The sequence below is a fragment of the Leiobunum rupestre genome, chromosome 11 (genome assembly GCF_980474605.1).
Source record: "Leiobunum rupestre chromosome 11, qqLeiRupe1.1.hap1, whole genome shotgun sequence".
Lineage (NCBI taxonomy): Eukaryota > Metazoa > Arthropoda > Arachnida > Opiliones > Sclerosomatidae > Leiobunum > Leiobunum rupestre.
In genome coordinates, this window is record NC_143394.1 from 49,822,632 (window position 1) to 49,835,122 (window position 12,491).

General features: G+C 38.4%; 1 protein-coding gene and 1 long non-coding RNA gene across 2 annotated transcripts; one reads left to right on the forward strand and one right to left on the reverse strand.

The window, feature by feature from the left end:
* Window positions 1-8,763: 8,763 nt before the first annotated feature.
* LOC149923155 (lamin-like) lies at window positions 8,764-11,983 on the reverse strand. The gene is made up of 10 exons (XM_090162780.1): window positions 11,499-11,983; window positions 11,302-11,434; window positions 11,088-11,237; window positions 10,858-11,028; window positions 10,445-10,791; window positions 10,148-10,382; window positions 9,984-10,088; window positions 9,810-9,923; window positions 9,635-9,748; window positions 8,764-9,575 (listed from the first exon to the last, which is right to left on the reverse strand). The coding sequence occupies exons 1-10, from the start codon at window positions 11,981-11,983 to the stop codon at window positions 9,534-9,536; spliced, it is 1,896 nt and encodes a 631-aa protein (XP_090018906.1). The 3' UTR covers window positions 8,764-9,533.
* On the forward strand, window positions 11,629-12,255 carry LOC149923156 (uncharacterized). The gene is made up of 2 exons (XR_016477179.1): window positions 11,629-11,719; window positions 11,836-12,255. It is a non-coding gene; the product is annotated as an uncharacterized LOC149923156 (long non-coding RNA).
* Window positions 12,256-12,491: the final 236 nt, after the last annotated feature.

Genomic DNA, 12,491 nt, shown 5'->3' on the forward strand with positions numbered 1-12,491 from the left:
ACTTTTCTAATTGGAACCAACTTTCTTACACTTACGGTTCTCGAGATAGTTTTTGGATGACCTTGATGTCTTAAAATATACTAAAAAATATCAGTCGCAAAATTGTATCTTTTTTTAATGACGAGAAATTAATTTTTAAACGAGCGAAATTTACCGCCAAGCGAGCTGCCATTTTCTTTCGCCTTCCCTCCGCAGACCGCACGCGGAGCAAGCGCGCGCGGGGAACAGAGCGCTGTTCAAGCCTGTTATAGCGCGAACAGCGCGTGATCTAGGAGTAGTAAAAACATCCGGATGTTTTTACTACTCCTAGGCGTGATTAAAGTCCTAAATCGTCACCCCGAAACAAAAAATGGCAGATCGCTTGGCGGTAAATTTCGCTCGTTTAAAAATTAATTTCTCGTCATTAAAAAAAGATACAATTTTGCGACTGATATTTTTGAGTTTATTTAAACATGATCTTTCAAATAGACCCAAGTTTTACCAAACCTGGACTTTTCCTTTAAAATTTGGCTAACTTAGAAAATTTAAAATTGAATGTGTTTTAAGAATATTTATTAATATCCCCCCTTTTCATTTTGCTCTATGCTTAAAAATTATTAAATTTTTCAATATGTCGCCACATCCTACGCTACTCAAACATTGCAACTTTCAAATACGGAATGCCGGTTTTGAAACAAAGCAAAACTTCATATCCGATCCTTTCATCGGATTCGTTTCGATAATTACGCCGTTATCAACGCTCCTTTTCGACGACTTACGAGTATTTGTGATAAGGCGCTCTTCCTCGCAATACGGTGGAGTGTCGCCGTTGGAACATTACTACAGGCGCTCGACAGGGAAAATTTCGAGTCAGAGACGCGATAATTGGAAGGGAAAAACCGTGATCAATCTGTCAGAACAGCTTTTATCAATTTGCTAATACTCGAAAGCGTATCACTCAGAACGAAATAATTATCGTTCGATACGTATAATCAAACCATTTCGGAAAACAGGAAGAAATGTAAATACCGTGCGCGTTCCAAGAACTTCCACTAGAGCCTAAAGTTCGAGAAGTTGAAATTCTATAAATGGCAAAGCGTCGCCTTTCAATAGAGCTGAACTTCCACTTTGACCTCTCGCGTATTAATAGAAGCGTACTTTATTAAAAGGGGTGGAAGCAACTATGAAGGACCTTTTCGTAAGAACGTGAATAGATCATTTCCTACTCGAAATTCTATTAAGTTAGTCCAGTTTAAGAATATTTCCAAAACTAACTTAGAAAGGAAACTTTTAAAATATACATGAACGTAATATAATTTATTTTTTAAAGAAATGATCATCGCGACATTCAGTGACTGGCACTCGGGACTCTTGGTTGAGCTTTAGTTAAAGTCCCATGACCCTGCCCCCTCAATGTACCCTAGTTCCCTGAAGATTTGTAGGGGGAAGGGAATGAAGAAGGTAGCCTAAAGGGAGTATTGATATCAAATAATAATACAGATGATTCGGAGAGAAAGAGAGTTTGCTAAAGGATAAACACACAAAGATCTGCACTGAACCAATAAAGAATCACCTCAAATATATTTTGCTATTAATTTACTTTATAAGCTTTTCCATATACAAAGGCTTAGTTCACTAAATCTAAAAATATCTCATACGAACGTTACAAAAATTGTATCCTTTAACCGGTAGCTAACTGATGCTTACATGTATGTAACTTTTGCAGAAATTCGCACACTTCAGTAGGTTAAAAACTAAGAACTAACCCTTATAATTTGATAAAGCCAACATGTCATAGATTTCCTATGATAAATCTAGATAACTTTTAGGGAATTAATTTAAGGCCAACCTCACTTAACATAAAACCTAATAGTCCAAGAGCCCATGACAAAATAAGCATGTGATAAGGTACACGATGGGTCAAGGTATTTTGTAATTAGGTTAGTGATTTGTAACAAAGAACTGTTTGTCTTACGGGTCAAAGTGGAGGCTTTCCGGAAATACGAACCACGTGACGTCACTTCCGGTGACCTTTAAAATTGATATGACCTGATATTGGTATCATTCGATTGGTCTCAACGTGCTCTTACCAAATATCAATAAATTAACCTTCAAATCTGAACCAACCAGCGATAGGCGTAATAGGCTAATATCCACTGCGCTAGTGCGAAGGTATCACCATAGACATGGGTATCACAAGCAGCAACCATGCTTAAAATTCCGAATATTGAACGTAAGCTACGCCACCTCCTAGCTATTAAAGATATTACTATTTCTTTTCTAGCAGACCACTTAAAAATTGACAGGTGAATGCCAAAAGAGGACGCTACCTAACAGGATCGCTCCGTGTGATACTTTCGCGTTTGCGCAGAGTGAATAACGCATTTTTTCGCCTGCAGAGTGATTTCCCTAATTAGTGTGGTTTTTAGGGGAGTCAAAACGTCCCTGTGTTAATTAGTCGCTTCGTTACAAAACTATCAATCGGAGAGCTTTTTGAATTTTAATTTAAGATACGGAGTTCTTTATTATTTTTGGTGGATCAAAGACAAACTAGTTGGTCTATGGGTGGATTGATTATCCTCATTCACCTTACGAATGTAGAATGGCACCAACCTTGGACTATATTAGGCCTAATTAGTCCAAGCAAGCACCGAACATCTTAGCCCTAGATGGTAGAACCGGTAATGATATAATTCGATATACGCGGCATATACGGGTGAGCCGTGGCATCCGTCCACATATGAGACGATAGCGAGCCTCGGGTAAGCGACAAGGGTCCCAGCAGCTTCGGTACTAACGGATCCATGGAAGGGCCGTCAGCCAACACCGACAATGCCGAGCAATAATCTGAACAGACAACCGTAGACAAGATCTTATGGTCAATATGACAAAATAACTCCAGACACAAGGCACATATATCTCGGCGCGGGAAATAATCAAACTCTGGGGACCCCGGTAATGACGATGAATACCCAAGCAAGGAATGACGAAGTTAAATCTCTCAAAATACGAAGACAAAACCCGGGCACATGGCACCGTTTCAGATAGAGGGGATAAAAGGCCGAGGTAAAAGAATGGGCATAGTTATCGGATTTGGAAGCCACCGTGCATCCAAAAAAAGGAGGTTTATTCGGAGGTCAAGAAGGAGAGAGAACCTGAGAGACAACGACATAAAAAAATCTGTCAAATCCCACCGCTGGGAAAGTTGGACGAAGGTACCACGAAGGGAAATATAGGGCAGAACTTGGCTGCGAAACCAGCTTTAGGTCAAATGAGAGGGTGGGTCACGAAGACAATACAAGGTTAGTGAAGACACTGAGAATCACGACGAAGAGAAAGGGGAGGCGCAAACGGCATCACCGACACCACCGTCGAACGACGGGTACCCAAGATAAGACGTAGCGCCGCACATTGAACGGCATCTAGAGAACAGAAGGAGAGATGTACAGTAAACAGCGGAAGAATAACCAAGCCAGCTGCGGATCGATGCAGAATAGAAAAATCGCAGGATGACTTGATCAAGTCCCCAATGTGACCCAAAGACGTCCCGAATAACGGACAAAAGCTGGAAACACCGAGATCGAAGTTCCTCTGGGCCGGATTAAAGGGCCACATCGGCATTGGAATTTGAGCTGCTTTCACGCGCTAGTTTTCAGAATAGGATTGGTCGTATATCAAAAGTAAATAGTTGGAGAAAGTCTATCACTGCCATCAGATTTTACCTTCCACCATGCTTGACACCCTTTTTAAAGAGCTAGTGATCACGTGATATTTCTAACCATTAAGGATAACACATTACGCGCGAAGTAGCGCATTTGTGGTATTCCGGTCCGCGCTCAAGATGAAAATTTTGAATTTTATACCCTGGCAACCATGTCACCGTCTCGCGATTTCAAATAGTCTCCCTGTCAAATGCTGACCATTATTTCCTTCGATAACGGTTGATTTTAATTAATAATTACTATATCAATTGTAAAATAAACAAAAAAGCTCGTAGCTATAGCTATTATTTCAGTTAAACTTGCTAATTGTTAGGCCTTAACATCGTAGATTTACCTATTAGTCCCGATCTCTGCTCTTAGATGGCGCCACGCTCTCCACGATTTAAGTGAGCGTTTTTCTAGTTACGGTTTATTTCTTTTCAAAAGTCGTATTATTATTTTTCAAATGTCGCATTTTAGTTTCTATCATATATCTACTTTATTTAGGAACTAAATTAACCAAATTATCGAAAGCAAAAGTTTAATATTCACGTATTTTATAGAGAACAATTTTTCATCGTGGCGGAATACAACCGATCCCTTTGTGTCCCTGTAAAGAGGCGAGGGGAAGTCATTTTCGAAGACCAAAAATTTTACCCCTCAAATAAGACGTCGTGCGGTTGGACAAAAGTGCCAGACTTTCTCCCCCTATTTAATTTTGATCGTATCTGCTACCACAAGCCGAATTTTTCCAATGCGGGTGTGGCCCTTTAAGGGGGGGGGGAAGTAATCTTGTTATATATCAAATCACGCAATCCAAAATATTTTTAAAATGTGTGATATAAGGCAGTAACTAGCAGCGGCATGACTAGGGACTTAAACGGGGTGTTACGTTTTGCGGCCACCCCCTTGGGTTTTGAGCCCGTTAGGGGGCGTTCACGGAGATATTGTCCCCGGACGAAACTCTGCTTAATTCGTCCCTGAGGAGCGCCAAGTAAACCTCCAGTCAAAAGCAGCACTGAAACCGTAAAGGAAGAACAACGCTAGAAATCTTAAAGGGGCAGCCTCCGAGACGTCCTGTTTCAACGAGAAACAAAAAAAATACTTCTCGGGAAACAAACAAAACCCCAAGTTTCCCAAAAACAAACTCTGCACAATCTAAGGCTTCGTGCATTACTTCATTTGACAGACCAGCCAGGGCAAAGGAAAACTAGGTAAAACCAAATTAATATCATCAGCAATTAGCGTACCATCCGGAAGAACCCGAGGAAGATCAACAAGGAGCAATCTAAAAAGAAGTGGGCTAAGTACCGCCCCCTGGGGCACTCCGCAACTGACAAGATAGGCATCGGACACAAAAGCCAGACAAGTGGTCAGTCAAATAGGACATAAAAACCTGGGGTAATGTAAAGAAAGCCCCAACATCGAAAGCTTGACAAGAAGTTGATAATGACGACACTACCGAAAGCGTCCTCAATGTCCATAAAAACCGCCAAGCAAGCCCCGTTAGGAGAGACCACGCAGCGAGCGGTATGGGAGAGATACATCATAATATCGGCTCTACGTCAACCATTACGAAAACCGGACTGGAACAGAGTAAGGTTATCAGCCGACTCCAACCACCAGTCCAGACGAACAGTTTACCAAGTACCGATAGAAGCGTGATAGGGCGGTAAGACAATGACAAGCAAGCATTTTTGCCCGGTTTAAGAAACGCCAGAAAACCCCAAGGTTCGTAAATCGTGCATGCTCTAAGTGAGAAAACCCACTTAGAATAACAAATCTACTCCTTTTCGGCATACCTAGCAGGCTTTCACATCCCTAAAAAAATTCCCCCTCAGTCTTTGATGAGAGTTCAGTTCAGTACGTTCCAGATCTAAGACCGTCGGCGCGACTCGCATGAATGAATCACGTCGGAAGAGATACGGGTCAGTCCATGTCAAATCGAGAGGTTGGGAGGCACTACCTCACTGATTTGTACATCAAATTTTGGTGCGTAAGTAGCCTTGAAATAATGACCATTTCCAAAATTTTGGCCCTCTATCGATAAAATTGGCCATTTTATGAACAATTGAAATTTTCCCACACCAAAGGCTCCGCCGACCCAAAAATCAACATTTTTGGCCATATCTTCCAGCTAAATACCTTTAAACAATCGCAAATTTGTTTTCTAGGCGTATTTTGGACAAGGAATCGTATTATTGCTTCAAAAATTACCTGTAGATATTGGTTTGGAAGAGATTAACGTTTTCGGGGGGTCTAAGAAACCCCCAAAAAACGGAAATGACGTCACCTTCGATTTTTTTTCTTGTTTTTTACATTTTTTAGCTATTGACCCAAGAATCATACATTTAATGTTTCAACAATGAGAAATGTTTGGTTAAAAATTTATAAGAAAAATTCTAGTTCGAATTGAATTTTTTAATCTGTTGATATTAGATATAATTTGTGAATGACCTTGAAAAAGGTGTTCAAGGTCATCAAAATTTACTTTATCGCTGGGCCATTTATATGGTTAATGTGCCCTGAAAGTTTGAATTATACGGTACTTTTAGTTTCAGACTTATTATACCTGAAGTGTATGGTCATAGACATTATTCATTTAGAGTTAATATAATTTCGAAATAAACTCTTTACATTGAACATTGTTCAGTTTATGTTAAACAGACATGGTCCAATAAGACGCACTTAAGGGTCAATAATTCTAAAGCTAATAATGTCAAGTAAATGAAACTTTTAGGGCACGTTAACCATTTAAAAGCCTCAGCGATAATGTAAATTTTGATGACCTTGAACACATTTTTCAAGGTCATTCACAAATCAACAGAATCAAAAATTCAATTCGAACTAGAATTTTTCTTATAAATTTTTAACCAAACATTTCTCATTGTTGAAACATTAAATGTATGCTTCTTGGGTCAATAGCTAAAAAATATAAAAAAATTAAAAAAATCGGAGGTGATGTCATTTCCGTTTTTTGGGGGTTTCTTAGACCCCCCGAAAACGTTAATCTCTTCCAAACCAATATATACAGGTAATATTTGAAGCAAGAATACGATTCCTTGTCCAAAATACGCCTAGAAAACAAATTTGCGATTGTTTAAAGATATTTAGCTGGAAGATATGGCCAAAAATGTTGATTTTTAGGTCCGCGGAGCCTTTGGTGTGGGAAAATTTCAATTGTTCAGAAAATGGCCAATTTCATCGATAGAGGGCCAAAATTTTGGAAATGGTCATTATTTCAAGGCTACTTACGCACCAAAATTTGATGTACAAATCGGTGAGGTAGTGCCTCCCAACCTCTCGATTTGACATGGACTGACCCATATCTGACCTATTTGATTTTTTTGGGGGAAGGAGCTTGCTCCTCGAGCATAAGGGGGCAGTGGCGTAGCGAGGATATTTGGCGTCCAGGGCAAAAATCCAAAATTTGCCCCCCCCCCGGCTACCCATTATATACCCACAAAACTGTCCGTAAAATTGACAAATATCGTTAATTTAAGCCTTCAGTCATGTTCGAGAACTAAATGGTTATTCGAAAATAAGCTTCCTAGAAAACCAGGAACAATTATTAGAGTTTAATTGCTAAAAAAAAACGATATTTTTTATCTTTCTTCAAACGCCCGTAAAACTGACTACCGAATGGCAGAAAATGCCACATTCACAATTCAACTTTTTAATTTTCAACAATAAAGAGTGTAATATATTAATACAATATCCGTTTTAATACTTTGGGTGCCTCTTTGGCGCCCCTCTGACCGCCGGCGCCCGGGGCGGATGCCCCGCCTGCCCTCCCTTCGCTACACCTCTGTAAGGGGGTAATGGGAGCCACACTTAAATTCATCTCAACATGATAATTCGCCAGTTTTAATCATGTAAAGCTATTTTCAAATACCACCAGTACAGCCAACTTCAATAGTTTTGACGAGTGCTTTTATTTTATCGCAACTCGCCAATATGGTGCTTTTGCGCGAGGCTAATTTTAAGAACGCCCTGCCTCATTCAGTGGTAAATTTTTGAAACCGATAGATGGCGGTAATTTTATTGAAACTGGCAAATTATCCCCGAAGTTAAAATAATACATTCCTGTTTATACTTAGGGAAAATGACTAGACAGTAGAGACGATTTTCAGCGTTGCTGCCAACATGGACTGGTATTTTTTGGTTCAAGCTGCCAATCTCCCTCATGCCTCATGCTCAAAGAGTAAGCTCCTGGCTCTTAAAAAAAATCTCATTGGTTCACTAAAATTTGCTTTTTCCTACGTTGGTTCCAAAGGGGAATTGTAAATTAAACCATGATACCGCCGTGAGTAGTGGCGTAATCCTGTAATCCCAAGCGTCTGGGAGGCAGAGTTTGTGGATGGCCGTGTGGTTGACCAAAGATAATTTAAACTCGTACCCTAGATTCGAAATCACTCTCTCTTGCGTTGCCGATAGCGTTTACCCACTTCCCGCCGGAACTCAGAAAAAATTCGCTCCATGGTTTGCGCCTTACCGCAACCACGGCCAACTTCGATCACGCGCTATATAGCGCGGCAGCGCGTGATTGAAGTTGGCCGTGCCACAACCGATGGAGCCCGATTTTTCTGAGGTCACGTGCCGGAAAAGGGTAAACGCTTCGTAACAAAACCGTCAATGTGAAAGCTCTCAGTATTCGAATCTAGGGTACGAGTTTAAATTATCTTTGGGTTGACATACTTCTGCCACGGGTGGCCCGTCCCTATCCCCAAGTATCCCCCTGTTGGCGTGGCCGTAACACACATCCCATACCTGATTAATCAGATGGATGAGCGGACTGAATTATCCCACACGTCACAATCGCTCATAAGGAGTTTTAAAAATAAACATGATACATCTACTCCCCTGATGATACCCAAGGACCCTTCAACATAGTCATTCTCCATAACTATTGTAAGTATAAATAAATACATTCAAAATGCCTGTTGGATATTTTCACAAATTAACATAAAAAGGAAATAATGAAACTAATTTCTATATTTATTAAAAAGAACTTTTTTAATTATTGGTAAAAACAACCAAATGAGAGTAGAATATTTAAGTTTAAAAACCCAACGACTTAACAAATGGTTGGGCTCAGTATTTTGTAAAATGACTTTTTCTTACATGGCACAAAAGATAAAAAAAATTGTTGCATTTTAGAGAAATTGTGATATTTTTTATCAACAGAAAAAAAAAGGAACACAAAGAAATTTGTTAGGCATCGCTCGCTTCCTTACAATACTTAAGAACCAATACATGTATTAGGATAAAATTGTTTTTCCCTCTAAATTTATTCATTTTGAATATTTTTCATAGAGAATGCCATTAATTAAGGCACCATTATTTTTTCTCATATCATAATCTAATTGTATTTTTTCCTCATAACATTACAGACCTTACAAAAAGTTTAAAGTAATAAAAATATGGTTATTGCTTATAAAAATGCAGCAGACCTTTATCCCCATAAATAAGAATTAAGCCTTCTATATAAACTAAATCTTATTTAGAACAAAATATTACAGTTAATATTTGTTTATAAAACTAAGAACTAGTCTACTTTAGCGCACGCAAATCCAAATTTTGACTAGACTATTACAGCGAAAAAAAAGTAATTTTTTTATCTAACAGAAAATCTATTACGTGGTGCAATATCTATCAGAATCGGAGGAAAATAGAAACAAATGATTATGTGATATTTAAAATTAAAACTAATTAAATTTACTAGACTTAAAACCCATATATTTATAAAGATTTGTTTTAGAGAACTAGTCTTGATGGAAGTTTTATTTTGTAGTCTCTGTAAGAATATCCCATAAACCTGACCATTTTTCATTAAATAACTAATAAATTCTTTCACATGATTGAACACTTTTCCTGCGAACTATTGGGATCTCCCTGCAACATAAATTGATATGAGATATTGGTATATGTAAGGTATATTTTAAGTATCATACTATCTGATGATAAATATCTTCTCCTTCATCAGTCTCGTAAAAGCCGCCAGTTTCTCGAGTCCTTTCAGCAAGGGCGCTCGTTAGAGTTTTGGATGTCTCTCGAATAGCTACCTCCTATGGAAATAAGTAAAAATAATTATTATTCAATCATTTTTAGATGATTAATTTATCTTACATCTCCATCAATGTTTATCAATTTAGTGACCATGGAATCAGATACAGCCCAGCCTTGTTTCATTACAAAATCACTCGGTGGATTATGAGTAGCATTTGCATTTGAACTCCAAACCTTAATAAAAAATTTACATAAGATCCGAATTATATTAAACTAAAACCCCACTTTACTTACAGTGATAAAAGAATCAGCTTTAATAACAATGTTTCGGTGAAATTTGTAGTGAATTTCCTGGTCTCCAGCTTGGCGAAGTAACTGCCATCCACCGATTGCTATGTCCTGTAAGTTGTGATTTATATAGAAGTGTGGTAGCACATTTAGAGCAAAATTCAAAATACCTTAGTTCCCTTGTTATACAGCCTAACAAACTTTCCTTCTTGGCAGTGTTCATGAATTTCCACTTCACCTTTAGCAGAAGCTAGAACTTGACGGTCGCTACTACTTTTCTTCTCAGACTCTGTAACAATTGTACGCTTGCGTTTGACACCACGTACTGGGGTTCGTCTGATGGGGGTCATCCTACGATGAGTAGTTTCTTCAGCTGGTGAAGTGGCCGAGGGTGTGATATTCAATCTATAATAACAAAATTTTGGTTTAAAAAAAACAATAAGTTGTTAATCTGCAGATGTTATTACCTAGATTCTTCCGACTCGAGAAGTTTTCTATAGGCAGCAATTTCAAGATCCAATGCAATTTTAATATCCAAGAGGTTGTGATATTCTATAAGCTGCTGATCCAATCTCTCCCGAAGTTTTCTAATTTCTTCCTCCTTGTCCTGCATGGCTGTCAAATGCCAATCTCGTTCTTGCTCCAGCATTCGTTCCAAATCTTTAATTCGACTTTGCAAAGAAGAATTCTGGGATTCCATATCTGCCAATTTGCCAGCTAGAGTTTCAGCCCTGCTGCGATAAGTTCGGATTTCTTCTTGCCAATTTGCGGTTTGGGCTGTCTTTTGTTGAACGAGATTCTCCAAGTCATTCAACTATAGATGAAAACAAATACCGTTAAGACTAGGTTATATATAGAGTTAATTTTAAAGATAAATAACCTTAGCATCATAAAGCGTTTCAATTTCATCTCTATTAATTTTCATTTGAGATTCATATTGTTCTCTTATTTCCCTGAGAGTATCCGCCAGCTTTTGTTCATATTGATCTTTGAGACGGCTGTCTATTTCCGATATTTCAGTCTGCTTAATCATGCGAGTCTCTGACAATTGCTGGAATTGAAGTTTGTATTAATGAAACTACAAATAAATTAAAATTTTAAAAATCCAACCTTCTCATGAACATTTTCCTTAAAAGCCAACTCTTCTTTCATACTCTGAAGCCTATTTTCCAAATCGACACGTCTTAGTGTTTCATCCTCTAATTGGGCTTTGGCAACTGATAATTGTTTGGCCAATTTATCTCTTTCAATATGTAATTCCTAAAAATGCAAACAATTGTATAAATGTTGATAATCTATCTGTTATCAAACATTTTTAATTTACATCAACTTCATCTTCTAATCTTTTACGGTCTTGTACAGCTTGATTAAATCGAGCGGTAAGATCATTATTCAAAGTTTCAAGAGTGACAACTCTTTTCTCGTAAATAGTGCAATCTTTTTCTTTCTTATTGTACCTAGAAATCAAAATATAGTAAATAACACAATATATACTTGAGAGTAACAAAGGAGTTTCATTACTTAGTTTGAAGTTCATCCACTTGACTTTTCCATTTTCCAGCCTCAATTTGCATTTTGGCTTTCTCTTTAGCAGTATCATCCAATAGCTTTCTAGCATCAGAAAGCTCTTGTTCGTACATCGTTTTAATATTGGTGACCTCACGTGTGATAGTTTCTTGGGTGGTTTGCACCTGAACGGTGAGTCTGCTGTTTTCATTTTCCAAGTGTCGTACACGATCAATGTAAGTAGCTAGCCGATCATTCAGGTTTTGGAGATCAAGTTTTTCTTGTAATCTACTGATTCTAGTTGGACTTAGGGGAGAACTGGACCTTTGCGAAGATCTACTTTCTTTTCCAGAAGCCGAAGACGATGAGGCAATCACTTGCTGAGGAGTTTGGATAGACTGAGATGAAGTACTGGCTTGACCTATTTGTTGGGACGAAACGCTACTGGTAGTCGTGACTTGTGACCGCCTGGTCGTCGTTTTGCCACTTTTAGCACTCATGTTGTTGATTATTACTTATTTAATCTAAATTTTAGTACTTAATATATTCACCACATTGGTTATCAAACCTTACGTTTTGTTACTTCAAGGAAAAAAACCACAGCAACAACGGGCGATGGAAGAACACGCCTTGGCCTTCCAACACGTTACCGGACCGGGAGAAAAAATGGCCGCTACTCTTCGCCGCTATGAGATTATCACGTGACTAAAAAGCGCGAAAATGTTGCAAGAAAGTTTGTAAGCGCAATAGCCGAATTTTTAAACATTAAAAACACAGCAAAAAACAGCGTTTCTGTACAAATATTTAGTTTCTAAAATCTCGGGTTCAGGATGATTGAACTCAATACCGTAAAAACGGTGAAGAAAACGCTAATTTCATTGTTTAAAATAGCCACACCTAAAAAGAGCGGTGATAAATTTCATTCGTTATTCAAATAGCTAACGCCCACACTCAGCGAGGCCAGTCAAAGGTGATGTACGAATGAGGTCATCATTCTCCGTAATCTCC